Source organism: Monodon monoceros, unplaced genomic scaffold (genome assembly GCF_005190385.1).
Source record: "Monodon monoceros isolate NGI ecotype Baffin Bay Population unplaced genomic scaffold, NGI_Narwhal_1 Super_Scaffold_1, whole genome shotgun sequence".
NCBI classification, from domain to species: Eukaryota; Metazoa; Chordata; class Mammalia; order Artiodactyla; family Monodontidae; genus Monodon; species Monodon monoceros.
In genome coordinates, this window is record NW_021703765.1 from 45,109,683 (window position 1) to 45,125,772 (window position 16,090).

At 39.0% G+C, this 16,090-nt stretch overlaps 1 protein-coding gene across 2 annotated transcripts in view; it reads left to right on the plus strand.

Annotated features, from left to right (window-relative positions):
- CHST9 (carbohydrate sulfotransferase 9) overlaps positions 1 to 16,090 on the plus strand; it is a 198,753-nt gene that overhangs the window by 63,041 nt on the left and 119,622 nt on the right. For both annotated transcript variants that reach the window (XM_029232135.1, XM_029232143.1), the window contains exon 2: positions 10,153 to 10,191. In XM_029232135.1, coding sequence (XP_029087968.1) covers positions 10,153 to 10,191 — 39 coding nt within the window. The remainder of the gene's footprint in view (positions 1 to 10,152; positions 10,192 to 16,090) is intronic.

Below are 16,090 nucleotides of genomic sequence, written 5' to 3' on the forward strand. Positions count from 1 at the left end.
GATTTTTTAAAGATAAAAAAGGAAAAACTTGGGGCTACTGGGAATGAAAATGGTGCTGACATCTCAAAGAGTAAATGAAGCTCACCTCTGGCCCCTAGCAGCTTTCTTCACAGGCTAATGAGGAGATGATTAAGAACACAGGAGAGAGCAGTGAAATGTGCTCATTTCCTTCAGATGAAAAGCTGGGCTGGATTGTGTGTCCGTGAGCCAAATAAATTGTATTTGAAGTGAACAAACTCCAACTTCACAAGCATAGTGTCTGACTGGACTCAAATCATTACCTTTCTTAATGAAATGTTTCCCCTTGTCACCTTCAAACAGAAAATGAACCCTAAATAATATCAAAGCTCTTAATTCAATATAGATTCTACTGATTTATCCTTTAAAAGTAAATCTACCCAGGGAAAGTAAGATAATTTTAAATTATTTAGCAGAAATGGCTGTTGAATCTTTTCAGTGTTTCAGTTCAGCGGGTTTCTGTATAATTTCCAACCATCAGCGATAAAGTTTTTGAAGCCTGGATGAATATTTAAATGTTGTTTCAAACGGGTGCCTCATTTGATGGTTGACAAGTTCTGAAATTCTACATAATTGGCAAGTCTCCACTTTACTTTTGATCAATAACCTGGACATAGGCTAATACTGTAATACTTTTATTAAACCAAAGTACTTATTAATCTATATAGATTATACATAAATTAACCATACTCAATAATAACATGTTTCATTCTGTGTCATGAAGAGGAATAAATTTAAATGCTAAAATGCTGGATAATAGAACATATTTATAGGTATAGTTGAACAAGCCATCTTAGGAAAGAAGGAACCTAGGTGAGCCCTGCTTTAAGGGAAAAAAAAAATCAATATATACTGGTATATATTGATAGGTTTATCAATAAATATTCTTACTATGAAAACAGAAAAAGGAGATGTTCTTATTATCTTTTGATTATAACAAAGTATGCCAAAACTTAATGGTATAAAACAAACATTTATTTTGCTTTCAGTTTTGTAGGTTAGAAATTTTGAAAAGGTTCAGCTGGGTAATTTGTCTAATCCATATGGCGTTCGCTGAAGCAACTGGAGCTGGAAAATCCACTTCCAGGATTGCCTCATCATCCACACAACGTTTGGCACCTGGGTTGGTGTGGCTGGAACAGCTAGTTGTCAGTCGTGTATGATTCAGGCAGCTCACGTTCCACGGGGCCTCCAGGTGTGGCTTGCTTGAGCTTCCTTACAGCATGGGGGTCTCAGGGTAGTCTTTCTTACATTATGGCCAGACTTCTCTCAGAGCAAGTATTAAAAGACTCGGGAAGTGGGAGCTGCCTGATCTTCAAGGCCTAGAAACTGGCATTTCCGGCATATTCTACTCGTTAAGCAATTTACAAAGGCCTGGACAGTTCAGCAGGAAGGAAACTGACTCCACCTCTTAAAACATGGTCATTGTTATTCTAGCACAGGACTGAATAATTATATTACGAAAAGATTCTTTATTTTGCAAAATAATTCATTCCTATTTCTTTTATATAATGAAGATTCCAAGGGCACCTAGAATATTATGTCACTTAAGAATAATTATTCACGGGGCTTCCCTGGTGGCGCAGTGGTTAAGAATCTGCCTGCCAGTGCAGGGGACACGGGTTCAAGCCCTGGTCCGGGAAGATCCCACATGCCGCAGAGCAACTAAGCCTGTGCGCTACAACTACTGAGCCTGTGCTCTAGGGCCCATGAGCCACAACTACTGAGCCCACGTGCCACAACTACTGAAGCCCGTGCGCCTAGAATCCGTGCTCCACAACAAGAGAAGCCACCATAACGAGAAGCCTGCGCACTGCAACAAAGAGTAGCCCCCGCTCGCCGCAACTAGAGAAAAGCTCGTGTGCGGCAACGCAGACCCAACGCAGCCAAAAAGTAAATAAATAAAATAAAATAATTTATTTTAAAAAAGAATAATTATTCACACCTAACGTACAAGGAACATGTTATTGTACAAAGGAAAGTACAAATGCACACATCCCTGCTTTGGTCAGTAGCTGAAACATGTATTAGTAAAACTAGCATTCCCATTTTATTTTGCAGAGATATTTAAGACCTGGGTTTGGGTTGATTGGATTTTTTTTCCAGTCTGACTTCAACATCTAAAGGTCTTCCAAAAAACTTCTCTGCCAACAAATGACTCCTTCAGAATGAGGTTCTGAATATCAAAAGGTTTACTTTAAGATTTAATTCACCCAGGCCAATGTTGGGAATCTGAAAGGAACTGTTGCTTGTCACATTAATTATGTGCTTGTCAGGTGGATCTAAGTCGGAAGAAATTCTATACTTGAGAATTTCCAAGAGAACATAAAACTGTTGTTTCTCCTACTGATTTTCCTATTTCTCTGTAGAGGGGTCAGCCCAGGAAAAATCTTTGAGCATTCAGTTCTTCTCAGGCTTTTTACACACGATGACGGATGGCAGACCCCAGGGTTGGGGGGCGCAGATGGAGTATCAGCTCTGCCAGGGCAGATGGCCAATCTCAGAGGCCAGATCTATCGGTATCGATACGTTTCTGAAGGGCCGTTTTCTGTGGCTCAGTATACACTGTCTGGAGCTCACAGCATGCAGTGTGCTCATAATGGCTCTGACTGCCTAAGCATCCTAGTGACACATCAACTCAGCAAATAGAAACGGACAAAAGAGCAAGTGGAGTTTATCTAAATGTGCAGGAGGGTAGTGAGGGTCCACAGCCATAGAGGCTCATCACAATGTCTGCTGAGGCCAGTGCCGTTTCAGCATCAGCATAAGTCCAGGTGTCAGTAATAAAATAAACTCGTCTGCCTTTTTGTACAATTGACCAAAGAGAAACTATGCAGATTCTACAGTCTATTTTTTTTAACTTTTTATTTTATATTGGAGTATAGTTGATTAACAATGTTGTGTTAGTTTCAGGTGTACAGCAGAGTGATTCAGTTATACATATACATGTATCTATTCTTTTTCAACTTCTTCTCCCATTTAGGTTGTTATATAATATTGATCAGAGTTCCTTGTGCTATATAATAGGTCCTTTTTGGTTTTAGACTAGCTGGTCTTTACAGTGGCTTAGTTATGTGTCTCTGTTCCTGCCCTATAGTACGGTACTTAAAATCTTCTCAAATCCCTGTTTGTACAACTTCTTTTGGTATTATTGAAAGATAGTATTTACCTATCTAACTAAAGAGACCTGTGAATCTTGGAAATGTCAAGTTGTTCGAGGTCTTACCATTTGTTTCAAGGAATAAGTTCTGGTAATGAGGTCCTCTAGTTTCTAGAAAAGCTCTCCCTTTCTATTTAGACCGTATCAGACTGTTGACAGTTCCATAGCTGCTGGTCAGTACAAAATACGGGTAGGGATTTGGACCACACATGCTGGGTTCTAAAATCGTGTCATCTGAGCTCATAATTGGGGAGAGTATTGCCATATCAATGTGTTTTATCAAACCAATTTGTATTTGGAAAGAGTTACGAGGAGAGGAAAGGAATTCACTAAAGTGAAAAGCTAGTTCTCAATTAGAAATTCCAAGGGAAAGCAAGAGAGAGATGTGATGGTAAAAATCTGAAGAAACTCTCAAAATAAACTTTATAATATTTGTGTAAACAAAGCCATTGACCTTGAGAATATGTAGAAGTATCATATGTTACCAGGGACCACCTGACATGGAACATTCATAAAGAGAAGCACCTGGCAATACGCTATGTTGCTATTTTCCAGGCACTGGAGTGAGAACATTATAAACGTGATTGCATTATGCACTCAAAATATTTAGGATTATTATCAAACACATTATTTTGTTTAACCCTCACAATGACCCTGTGAAGTAGGAACTAGTATTATCCCTATTTCCAGATAAATACAATTTAGAGGGGTTAAATGATGTGCCAGTGTCCCACATTGATTAAGTGGAAGAGCTCTTTACCACTCTACAGACCTGCCTGTAATCACCGCAGCCAGTAAGCTCAGAAAGGGTACGAATCTCAGCTTCAAAGTCTAATCCTGCTAATCACTAACTGGAACCTTGTGCCATTTCAGAGAATTTCCTGAGCCTCCTTTCTCCACTGGTAAATGGAAGTAATTTTCATCTACTCCATGAATTGGCGACTGAGAAATTGGTGTGCAGTGAGGAAAGCTTGATAAGATTCCATGACAGACTTTATTACACAATGATGGAAGCAGGTAGAAGAGCGTATATTTTGGAGATTAGACTATATCTGATTGTAAAATCACAGGACACACACCACATGTACATACATGTAATGCATTATGTATATGTAGATATATGAATATATATACACACATATATATGTGTATACCCACTATTTGTATATGTGTATACACATAAATACGTATACATGTGTGCACAAAATTTTCTTTTCATTAGAAGTGGCATAAGATACTGACTTGTGATACAAGCACCCTGCTCATTATTGGTGAGACATCGTTGGATTGCCATGTATGTGTCTGTGGTTTTCAAAGATCAGAAACAATCACTTCGATTAAGGGACTACTTCCGTACTGAAGTACTGAAATGTGCTATAAGTGGATATATATTTAATGTTTCTCCATGAAACCATATCGACCCCAAGTCTAAAATAGCTTTTAAAAACATCGACTAAGTTAGTTGTGAAAATTAAAGTAAATAATTTTTAAGTGTTATTAGGGTGCCCGACTCATAGTAGGTACTGAATAAATACCAAACTACTAAAAAAGTTCAAAATCTGAAGGTCTTTTTGGCATTCTACTCCTGAAACATTATTATTAGGTATTCAGCAGCTAAAATAAGCAGTTCATTTATTCAAACAGATAATTTGATAAATAATGAAGAGCTAGTTTTTTAAAAGTCTATGGAAATATTTTAACAAAATAATTTATTCAGGCAACCCTCCAAACCTAGGGACTGATTATATACGGCTTATGGATAGATATCCAAATGCTTACTCCTCCCTGCCTTTCACCCCAACTATTTTTTATCCTCTCGTTATTTATTTGCCACTAAGTAGTTCAGTGATTTGGCAAAGTTATTTACCAAATTTCTACCAAGTTTTTCTTACCTGAAAATCGGTAGAATGTTTGTAAAGTCTCATAATACTGTGAAGATAAAATGAATTAACACATATAATATGTTGATTACAGTGATGAGCACATAGATATTGTTTAATAAACATTAGCTACTATTATTAGCATGATTATAAAAATAGCACTCTGCTAATACCACTTGGAAACAATATTGGAAGTAAAACTCAAATTGTTTATGTTTTCAGTTGAAATACAAGACTTAGGTAGAGATAAATACAACAGATAAATATAGATAAACAGATACTATGTATATGTATGTCTTGTGTACACACACACACACACACACACACACACACACACACAAGCACTAGAGAGAGAAGAGGAGACAACAGAAAGGAACATGTATTGAGGAGATACTCTATGCCTTGTTCCCAGGGTTACATAGCTCCTTAAGAACCAGTGGTTAAGACAGGAAGTCACTCCATCTAACTCCAAAGTCCATGTTTATTTCACTATATCATGCTGTTTCCTGTGGGAAGAGATCGACTAAGAAAAACCTTGCATGTAGGTGAATTTTATTTGCATTTAGGTGAATATATAAAATATATAAAATTCATATCCTCTCTGATTACAATCAATAAGCAGGAATCTTTGGTATACTAATACCCAAAACAACAGTAATTTTTTAAGCTATTGATAAAGGCATTTTTCCCCCCATTACTCAAATGCCTCATTCTGAAGATTACTTTTCTCTTAGGTCTTGCATTAAAATAGCTAAACATGCAATAGTGGTGATCTGTGTATTAGGCTGGCTCTACAAATCAGCTAGCACTGTAACCTAGTAACCCCGTCTGTAACTGAGGTATTCGAAGTGAGTGAATCTTAAAGCCCCGCCCTCTCTAAGTCCCTATAAAGGAAACAGAATTAAAACCCTACCTCCTTCTACTTTTCCTAGTTAACTCAGAAGTAGAGAAGTACTACAGATTCTCATTATCCAGAAATATTGCCAGCACTTTTCCATTAAAGTCTAGGTGAAACAAGCGGTATTAAAAAAAAATTCATGGGAGTTCACATTATATTATCTGGTAGTTATGATACTCTCCCCTGCTGCCTTTTTAAAAATAAGTAGCATGTGCACAGTAATTTTCCTTGTCATGATTCTATGCCATCTTCATAGTGCATTTTGCCAAAGAAACATCGGACATAAATGAACATTCTCAGGTATCCTAGCAACAGGATGTGATTAATAATACCTCTCAGAGCAGGGCAGATAAAATGCCTGTGACTGAATGCACACTCAGAACTGGCACTGAGAAATTGGTAGTGCAGTGAGGGAAGCTTGATAAGATTCCATGACACACTTTATTACACAATGATGGAAGCAGGTAGAAGAGAGAGTGTATTTTGGAGATTAGACTATGTCAGATTGTAAAATTACAAGATATCACATATACATATATGTAATGCATTATATGTATGTATATATGCATATATGTACACACATATGTGTATACCCACTATTTGTATATATGTATAGACATAAATACATATATATGTGTGCACAAAATTTTCTTTTCATTAGAAGTGACATAAGACACTGAGTTGTGGTACAAACACCCTGCTCATTATTGGTGAGACATCTTGGATTGCCGTTTAGGTGCCTGTGGTTTTAAAAGATCAGAAACAATCACTTCGATTAAGGAGCTATTTCTGTACTGAAGTACTGAAATGTGCTATAAGTGGATATATATTTAATGTTTCTCCATGAAACCGTATCAACCCCAAGTCTAAAATAGCTTTTAAAAATATCAGAACTCAGTTTATATAAATAAATAGTCATGAGATGTGGAATTTTAATGTTCAACTAAATACATTTTCTCAGAAGAAAAGTTGGTAAAACTTCTATTAAGTGGTAAATGAACCCAAACTTCCATAATAAAATTACCCCGTAAGTATTAGTTATGTAATACTGTATAACAGTTTACCCAAAACTTAGCAGCTGAAAACAACGGTAAACATTTATCATGTGACACAGTTTCTGTGGGGAACTCTGGAGTGGCTGGTTGGGTTCTGGGTCAGGGTCTCGCAGGAAGTTGCAGTCAAGGAGACAGCCAGAGCTGCGGCCATGTGAAGGTTTGAGTGAGGCTAGAGAATGTGCTGCTCATGTGCGGGCAAGTTGATGCTGACTGCTGGCAGGAGGCCTCAGTTCCTCATTGGTTGTTGACTGGAGTCCTTGGTTCCTCACTGGCTATGGACAGGAGGTCTCAGTTCCTCTTTGGCTGTTGACGGAGGCCTCAATTCCCCATTGGCTGTTGACTAGAGGCCTCAGTTCCTCATTGGCTGTTGACAGGAGGCCTCAGTTCCTCATTGGCTGTTGACAGGAGACCTCAGTTTCTTGCCACATGGGTCTCTCCTTTGGGCTGCTTGGGTGTCCTTGTAACATATTATCTGGATTTCCTCAGAGGAACTACTCTGAGAGACAACAAAATGGAAGCCACAATGTTTTTTGAGGCCCAACCTTGGAAGTCACACTTGATTATTTCTGCAAAACCCTACTGGTTACAAGTCAGTCTAATTCAGTGTGGGAGCAGACAACACAAGGATACAAATGCCAGGAGGTGGGAAGACGAGGATCATTGGGGTCACCTTGGAGGCTGGCTACCACACCCTGTTATTAATCTTCAATACATTCATTGTCAACTTTAAGGATTTATGATGCATTCTTAGACAAGTTAAAGACTCTCCAAAAAGATAGGGTTTTTTAAACATCTTTTTTATAATTTTTTTAATGATTCAGGACTTGAATAGCATTTTTGAAAATTCGTGAAAGTGTTTGAGGCCCCTAGTATATAAAAATTTATAATCAAAGGTACATAGTGGCTTGCCCAATAAAAATCTTAAATGAGGAGGTACCCCATCATACTTGGTAATGAATGAAACCTTTAAATGGGCCATTCATGCCATTTATCTGTTTGTATCATTGAAATAAATTTCATCAAACAAGTCCTCTGGAAATCACCCAAATGAATAGAATGTGAGATTAATCAAGATGCCAGTTAAATGAATTCTACACTTTGGGCAGCTGCACAAGGGAAGGATTATACATTTACCACCTTACAGTCTAGGATTTTAAAAGACACGGAGGGCTGGTAGAAAAACTTAAAGTTTACATGAGCTTCCATAAACTCTCAGTAACTAGCTCCATCTGTGACAAGTTGATAAACGACAAGAAGGTGATGGCTGGAAGGGTGGCCCTCACTTACTCATCGCAAAACCAAGGCTCTCACCTCAACTGTGGTGTTTACATACACCACTGCCCTGGCGCAGTGTTTCCTATCTAAGCCTGTAAACATGCTGAAGTGTCCCAGAAACCCTGACTGAACTCCTGCCCAAACTGTTACCTCATCTCATTCATGTTTGTGCTGGCAAATGTCGTGAACATGTCATTTCCTCCTCAGCCTCATCTTCCTCATCGCCCACTGCTCTTCAGACCCTCACAGCCTCTTACTATCCCCTCTCTGCTAAAACTTCTCACTCATAGTCTAGCAACAACCGCGTGAACTCAGCGGTATTGGATGCTGTTGGCACCCCTGATACTTCTTAAAACTTTATTTATGGTACATGACTTTGTGCTCTTTTGATCTCCATGGAGGTCTGCTTCTCCTTTTGTCTTCTCATCGTCCTTCATCACAAAACAAGAGTAGAATTTTTGTTTTCTTGGTCACTGTCTTCAGCCCAGCCCTCTGTTCTGTCTGTCTTTATGTTTCCATTTGCCCCCTCAGCTCCAGCCATCTTCTCAAGATGCACATTTTCTGCATCTATAATTTCAGTTTCGATCTCTCTCCCAAACTCCGTCTCCTGGTAGCACTTCAAACTCATGAAGTCTAAAACTGAACTCATCATTCCCATGCTCCCACCCTATTTTACCATTTCCCCAAATTGCATCACCACACCCAAAGTCAACTAGCAGCCATTCATCTTGACCTTTCCTTTTCCCTTGCACTTCACATTTTGTAAACTCCTGGGCCCTATAGGTTCTGCCTTCCCACCGTCTCCTACACCCCTCACTTCCCTCCTCTCTGCTCCCACTGTCATACGCAACCAATTACCTCTTGCCCAACCTCTGGGACAGGGGTCCCCAACTCCCCGGCTGCAGACCTTCGGAACCAGGCTGCAGGAGGTGAGCGGCAAGCGAGTGAGCAAGGCTTCATCTGCTGCTCTCCATCGCTCCCCATCGCTCCCCACCACTCCCCACCGCTCCCCACCACTCCCCATCGCTCCCCATAGCTCCCCACCACTCCCCACCGCTCCCCATCGCTCCCCACAGCTCCCCATCACTTGCATTACCACGTGAACCATCCCTCCCCTCCCTCGTCCATGGAAAAATTGTCTTCCATGAAACCGGTCCCTGGTGCCGAAAAGGTTGGGGACCGCTGCTCTAGGATACTTCCTCCTATGGAAAGCTACTCTCATTCAGGTTTTTAAAGCAAGCCCTAAACATGACCCTTCTTGCTCAAATAGCCTTGTCCTGCATAGCCCATTACTGTTTCTTTTGCCAAGTATCAATCCTTTCCCCTTTTCAAATTCCCCAAATCACATGTATCTCTCAAGGTCCAAATCTAATACTACTTTCTCCGTAACTTCATGGGCACCCTTTTATTTCTTAAAATAATCGTTTCATCCTCTTATGTCTTTAAACATTTATACCCTTTGGGGGCACATCTCATTTCATGTTATATTGTCTGTCCTTTACCTTCCCAAGTAGGTTGTAAGAGGCCATGGTCTTATCTTAGTCAGGTGTCTACCCCCATGTAGAACAGTTTGTTCTATGGGGATTTGCACCTTGTAGGTTTATTGTTGAGTAAATGGCTCTTACTAACAAGATTTTTTAAACCCAGAAGCATGTTTAATGCATACTCATTAATTTTTGACTTTCGTAAATTGATTTGAGAATATTTTTCACCCCTTTCCTCTGTGCCCAGTCATCTCTAGAAGAATGTTGGACACGGCTGACCTAGTGACTGTGTCTGGAAATTACCATAAACTGGGCTTTCATCTTAGTTGCATCATATTCTCATGGCTGCACATTGCAACTGACCTGCCACTTCTTATTTCAGGGAGAGTGGAGCAGAAAAGAGAACAAAGAGCAGCTTCAGGTAAGATGTTGACTAATTGGCCTCAGCTTTATGTCATGTTTTTACTTCCACCTTGAAAATAAAAATCTATTTGCAATGTAGTATTCAAAAACTCACCTAAAACTGTAATAGTTTATAATCCTAGACTTGACTGATTTTAAATTAATTAAAATAAATGAATGCATTTAGCTTTTTCACTTCCACATCAGTCATGTCCTTTTCATCCTATCTTTCTATTCAAACAAAAATGAGATGGCCTGTTATTTAATTTTTCCATTACTATCCATTTAAAAGGTAAGTGTTGCAAGCACGAATTTCAAAATATGAAGGTTGTAATCGTTGACAACTATTTCATCTTCCCAAATACGTATGAATCTCGATTATTTTTCTTAAACCCATTTATGTAGCTAATGTTTTTCAGGACAGTGTCAACTACTTAACCAAGAAGAATCTTTACATTTTGGAGAAATTTTAAAAAACATTCCACTTCTAAATCCTAATATATATTCAGAAGTGAGTGATGCTTTGGCGCAATGCCATTGCACATAGTAGGGGTCAATATTTGCTATCTAATACAAAAATGAGTCTTTACATTTCCATATTTTCATCACTTGGCTTTTGGCTTAAAGTCATAAGGTAAGACAAATTTACCAATTAAATCTATGCATAAGGGCAATCTTCCAGCTCCCAATGCCCTAAACTTGTCAATATTTGTAGAGAATTCTAATTTGGCATATACACCTATGCCCACCACCCTTCCGAAGTCTTCACCAACCCACTATTTTATGATATGTGAGAGCGCCCAACATAAAGACACATTACTCACAAACACCATCTTTTTTCATTTTTTTAGTCTGGTAACAATGCATTATGTGTGTTTCCAAACAGTGAAGTCAACAGGAGACCAAAATCTGTGTTAATCAAAAAATGTATAAACAGCCTAAGCCCCTGTCTCTTTTCTCCTTCCCAACCTTAGCATTCATCTCAGACAACTGGGCAACTTACTACCTGCATGATTTTCTTCTTAGATGTTATTGTTTGCATTCTCCTTGTGGCTCTTTTAAAACCTGATCACGAATACCAAAAAAAATGTGAAGGGAAGCAAGTATCTGGTGTCCTCACAGATGTACTTTCCTCTATTATTGCTCCTTGGGGGAAAATTATGTATACTGTTTCTGAAATGCTATTGCTATAATCCTGTAGGTATGGGCTTAAAGAAACTTTATAGTTGGGAAGAAAGCTAAATTGGCCAAAGTGTTAAACCAAATGCCTCTTTAAGTTCCCTCCACGCTCATAGATTCTGATATGCTGTGTGACCAAGGTGACACAAAGGACTAGAGAGAGAGGCAGGAAATGAACTCAGATTTCTTCATTCCTTATTCTTCCCAGTGTCCCCCATTCCTAAGCTTTCTTTTTAAATCAGAGCGCTAGTCAATTTGACACTGTATTAGGTTTCTTGCTTAATAAAATATTTTTCAACAGTTGGAAAATCTTTTTAAGGCAACAGGAGACACTAATCACCAGGGTTCTGAGGAAACTCCCTTTATTAATGGAGCTAATTTTCCCCAGCTGATTCACAGCTTGTCAATGTGTCCCATTTCTATGAGAAAGTGAAAGAAACTTTCTATGAGAAAGTGAAGTCAAGGAGAACTAATGGACAGAGCTCAAATTATTGGGGAAATGTTTTTGACTCCTCATTTCAAAGAACACAAATCCTGCCCTGGGGAAATCTACATTTGTAAAGATAGTCTGAGTTTTCAAAATTGAGACATAACCTTTGCCAGTGTGGTCCTAAGTATCACCATGTTCAATTTGTGGTGCTAGAATGAATGTCTGCCTCTTTATAAAGCATGTGCCTGAGATACCAAGAACACCATGGGCATCCCTGCTTCTCACTTCCTGCCTGGACTTCTTTATATCATTTGTTGTTCATTCTGCTCAGATTCTATGTCCTGCCTGTTGTATTAGACAATACACCCCACACCCTTTTGCTTATATTGGGTCTATCTCCCAGTATGGGAGAAAGAATTTAGAAGAAAAATATTGTAGACAAAAAAAGAAATTCCCCATTAAAATAGGGACTTCCAGGACCCTCACTTTTTGGGTAGGTAAAGTTGCACTAAGAATCTTGCACTAAGATGAAAGTTACAGAGGTAAGTTTTTACTCAGAAAAATAAAGAATCTTGCACTAAGATGAAAGTTACAGAGGTAAGTTTTTTCTCAGAAAAATAAATAACTTTCTAACAAGGAAACCTCTCCAGGACTGGAGAGAATGAGATTGTGTGAGTAAAACTGTACAAAAGTTGGGCCATCACCTGCAAGGGATGTTGATAAGAGATTCATGAAGAGTTTGGTTGGATCATTCCTAAAGTTCTTTCCAATTTTATGTCTATGATTCTACTTACCATTATTACTTTATTGAAATGGTTCTACTGTGTGTGTACGGATCAACACAAAATAAAGCCTTCTTAGGGCTTCCCTGGTGGCGCTGTGGTTGAGAGTCCGCCTGCCAATGCAGGGGACACGGGTTCGTGCCCCGGTCCGGGAGGATCCCACATGCCGCGGAGTGGCTGGGCCCGTGAGCCACGGCCGCTGGGCCTGCGCGTCCGGAGCCTGTGCTTCGCAACAGGAGAGGCCACAGCAGTGAGAGGCCTGCGTACCACAAAAAAATAAAAAAATAAAAAATAAAGCCTTCTAAATGGCTCACATTATATAACTGAATGAATCATGTTCCAAAACTTAGCTAAATCAGTTTAGACTGAGTTGCTTAGCAGAGCATATAACTAATAGGGCTAAGACTATGAAATAAAATTCTTCTATAGGATATTTAGCTTCTTTGGGGGAAAAAGTTGTTGTTTGCACCCTGATCGCAACCCCAGCTGTCATTTCAAGTATGATGCTGTTTTCGATAAGCCAGGAATGAGTCACAAGAGAATATATATAACCTGATATCATTTTTGAAAAGCTATGGTAAGCTTAGTCATTTTTGAAAAATAATTCAAAGCATATGCCTCCTGACATTGGATTTGGAAACCCGTGTCAAATTCATAAAACATGGCCAGCAACATCAAAGCTAAATTTGGCTATTTGGGTTGGTAAAGAATATTTAAAATATGTGGTGGTGTAATGGTAAACAGACAAATATTAGGAGTCGTGTCACTAATATCGTCAATTACCTATTCGCCCTTGATTACTTTAAGGACCCAATGTCCTCACCAGAAAAATAGAAAAAAAAAAGAAAAAAGAAACAGCTATATTCCATAGATATCTGCCTAAAACCTTTATTGAGTTTGAAGTGTTTTTATCTTATTAGAAAAATCCCTTTTGAGGTCAAGGAATTCTTGCTCTTTAAAAAGCAACACAGGGCTTCCCTGGTGGCGCGGTGGTTGAGAGTCCGCCTGCCGATGCAGGGGACGCGGGTTCGTGCCCCGGTCCGGGAAGATCCCACATGCCGCGGAGCGGCTGGGCCCGTGAGCCATGGCTGCTTGGCCTGCGCGTCCGGAGCCTGTGCTCCGCAACGGGAGAGGCCACAGCAGTGAGAGGCCTGCGTACCACAAAAAAAAAAAAAAAAGCAACACAGCAAAAAATTCTCGCAGAGAAAGGTGCTCCATAAATTATTATTCAGAAAAAGATAAATTAGAAGGCTTACTAGGGTAGGCTATACAGACGCCATCTGTTAAATATATATTGTTCCAATTTTTCCAAAAAGGAGAACACTTTCAAGTCCAGTTAAGTATTGAGTAAAGAATAGCCCTAGTGGACCAGAGAATGGAGTCATCAGTATAGATGACAGTGAGGGTTTCAAAATGAATTTGCCTTCTTTTCATTTATGACATTAGAACATCCCTAAAGTTCAAGATGTTTTTTTCATTTGCATAATTTGCAAAAACTAACCGGTAAAGAACAATGCTATTTTTTTCTCAACTTAAAAGGTGGAATTTATTATTGGAAATTCAGCAAATGGTAGAACATCTGCTTTGCAAGTTTAGATCTTGCTACTTACTCTTTGACTGGGCTTTTTGCTTCTGTGAAATGTTCTAAAACAGAAATAGTACCTCCATTTTAAAACTTTTAAACACACATTGAACATGCAGTCATTCAGGTTTTTAAAAAGTTAGATACTGAATAAATCCTTCCATCTGTGCGGGAATAGCATGTTCATTTTCTTACATGTTACTCATTTATTGAACGCAAATTTTCACGTGGATGCATATCTAGCGTGATTTTCATCTGTGCTATTACTATTTTGTAATGCTTTTTGCCACAGTTCTGATACCTCAGAAAACCCTCAAAAATAAACATGAGAAGACCTAATTTGTCATTGTCTTCATTACTGGTGACCAACAGGAAACATGAAGTTAGCAGGCAGGTTGTGTTGCAACAAGTACGCTTAAGTAAACTATCATTCTTGAAAAGCCTATCATTTCTTGGATTTTTTAACATTCTACATGTTTTATTCTCACTTTGAAAATCATTATTCCAGTTAGAATCAAGGTTGAAAATGCATACCATCCTAACTTGTTCATAGCTTACAAATCTCTTGTCACTTAATAATACTATATAACGTATTTGAAGGTTGCTAAGAAAGTAGATCTTAAAAGTTCTCATCACAAGAAAAAAAGAAAGCTTGTAACCATGTGCAGTGACAGATGTTAACTAGACTTACTGTGATGATCATTTTGTGATATATACAAATATTGAATCATGTTGTACACTTAAAATTAATATAATGTTACATGTCAATTATATCTCAATTAAAAAAAAAAAACTCTTGTCTTGATTCCATCTCATTTAGCACCACAAAGAGGACAGAAAAGGAATTTGAGGAGGCATTTAGAAGTTGATGCATTCAATTTGCTAAACATTTTTGCAGCCCAGGCTTTGTGCTTGATACCAGAGATGCAGTGGTGAATAAGATATGGCATTAATGTTCATTCACTTTCTGGGGGAGAAAAACAAATGCATACAGATGATAACCCAGTGTGAAGAGTGCCTTCTAGAGAATCATGTACTAGGTTTCCTGAGGATTTCAAAGAAGGGTTCATGGAAGAGGGGAGACTTGACTTGATCCTTGAAGAAAGAATTGGAATTCACTAGATGGAAAAGGGGAAGGGCTGGCTTTCCAGAGAGGTAAAGACAAGAAGAAGCATGGCCTATTGAGGGAAAGGTTTGTGGTTAAGTAAGACTGGATGGAGTATAGTCATACATAGGCAAGAGGCAAGAGATGTGGCCAGAAAAATAAGCATGAGCCAGAATTAACAAGGGCCATTTTGCCCTTCCGTGGAGTTTGACCTTTATGCCGTAGGTGTGGGGAGCTAATGAAGGGCAAGGAATTATATGATCTATTTGCATTTTATAAAATTCCTCCAGAGGAAGTGTGGATTGGAAGGGGAATTGACTGGAGGCAGGGAAGTCAGGTGGTATATCACTTTAATTATCAAAGAATGATAGGATGAAGGTCTCAGGGGTCTTTACTAAGACAGTGTCATTATCTAGGAAGCTAAGGAAATGAATGCAGATATATTTACAGGATAGAATTGGCCTGTTGGATTGGCTATGGGAGGTAGAGAAGGATGACTCCTAGGTTTCCAGCCTAAGATATAAGATGAATAGTGCATCCTGTATAGGGAACACAGGAGGAGGGACAGGTCTGGTGGGGAAAATGATAAATTGAGTTATATCTTTGTTGACTGTAGTGTGACCTATGAGATATAAAGGCAGAAATGTCAAGAATGTTAAATAAGCAGCAGGCATTACAAGCCTGGAGCTCCAGAGAGAGGTCTGAGATGCAGGCTTGCCTTTCAAGTTGGTACCTGGATAAGAGTTGAAGCCCTGGTTATGAACGAGCTGCCCAAAGGGACACGGGGGTGTGAGAAAAGAGGCAGGGATGAGTCCTTGGAAAATCCCTAACGTGAACAAA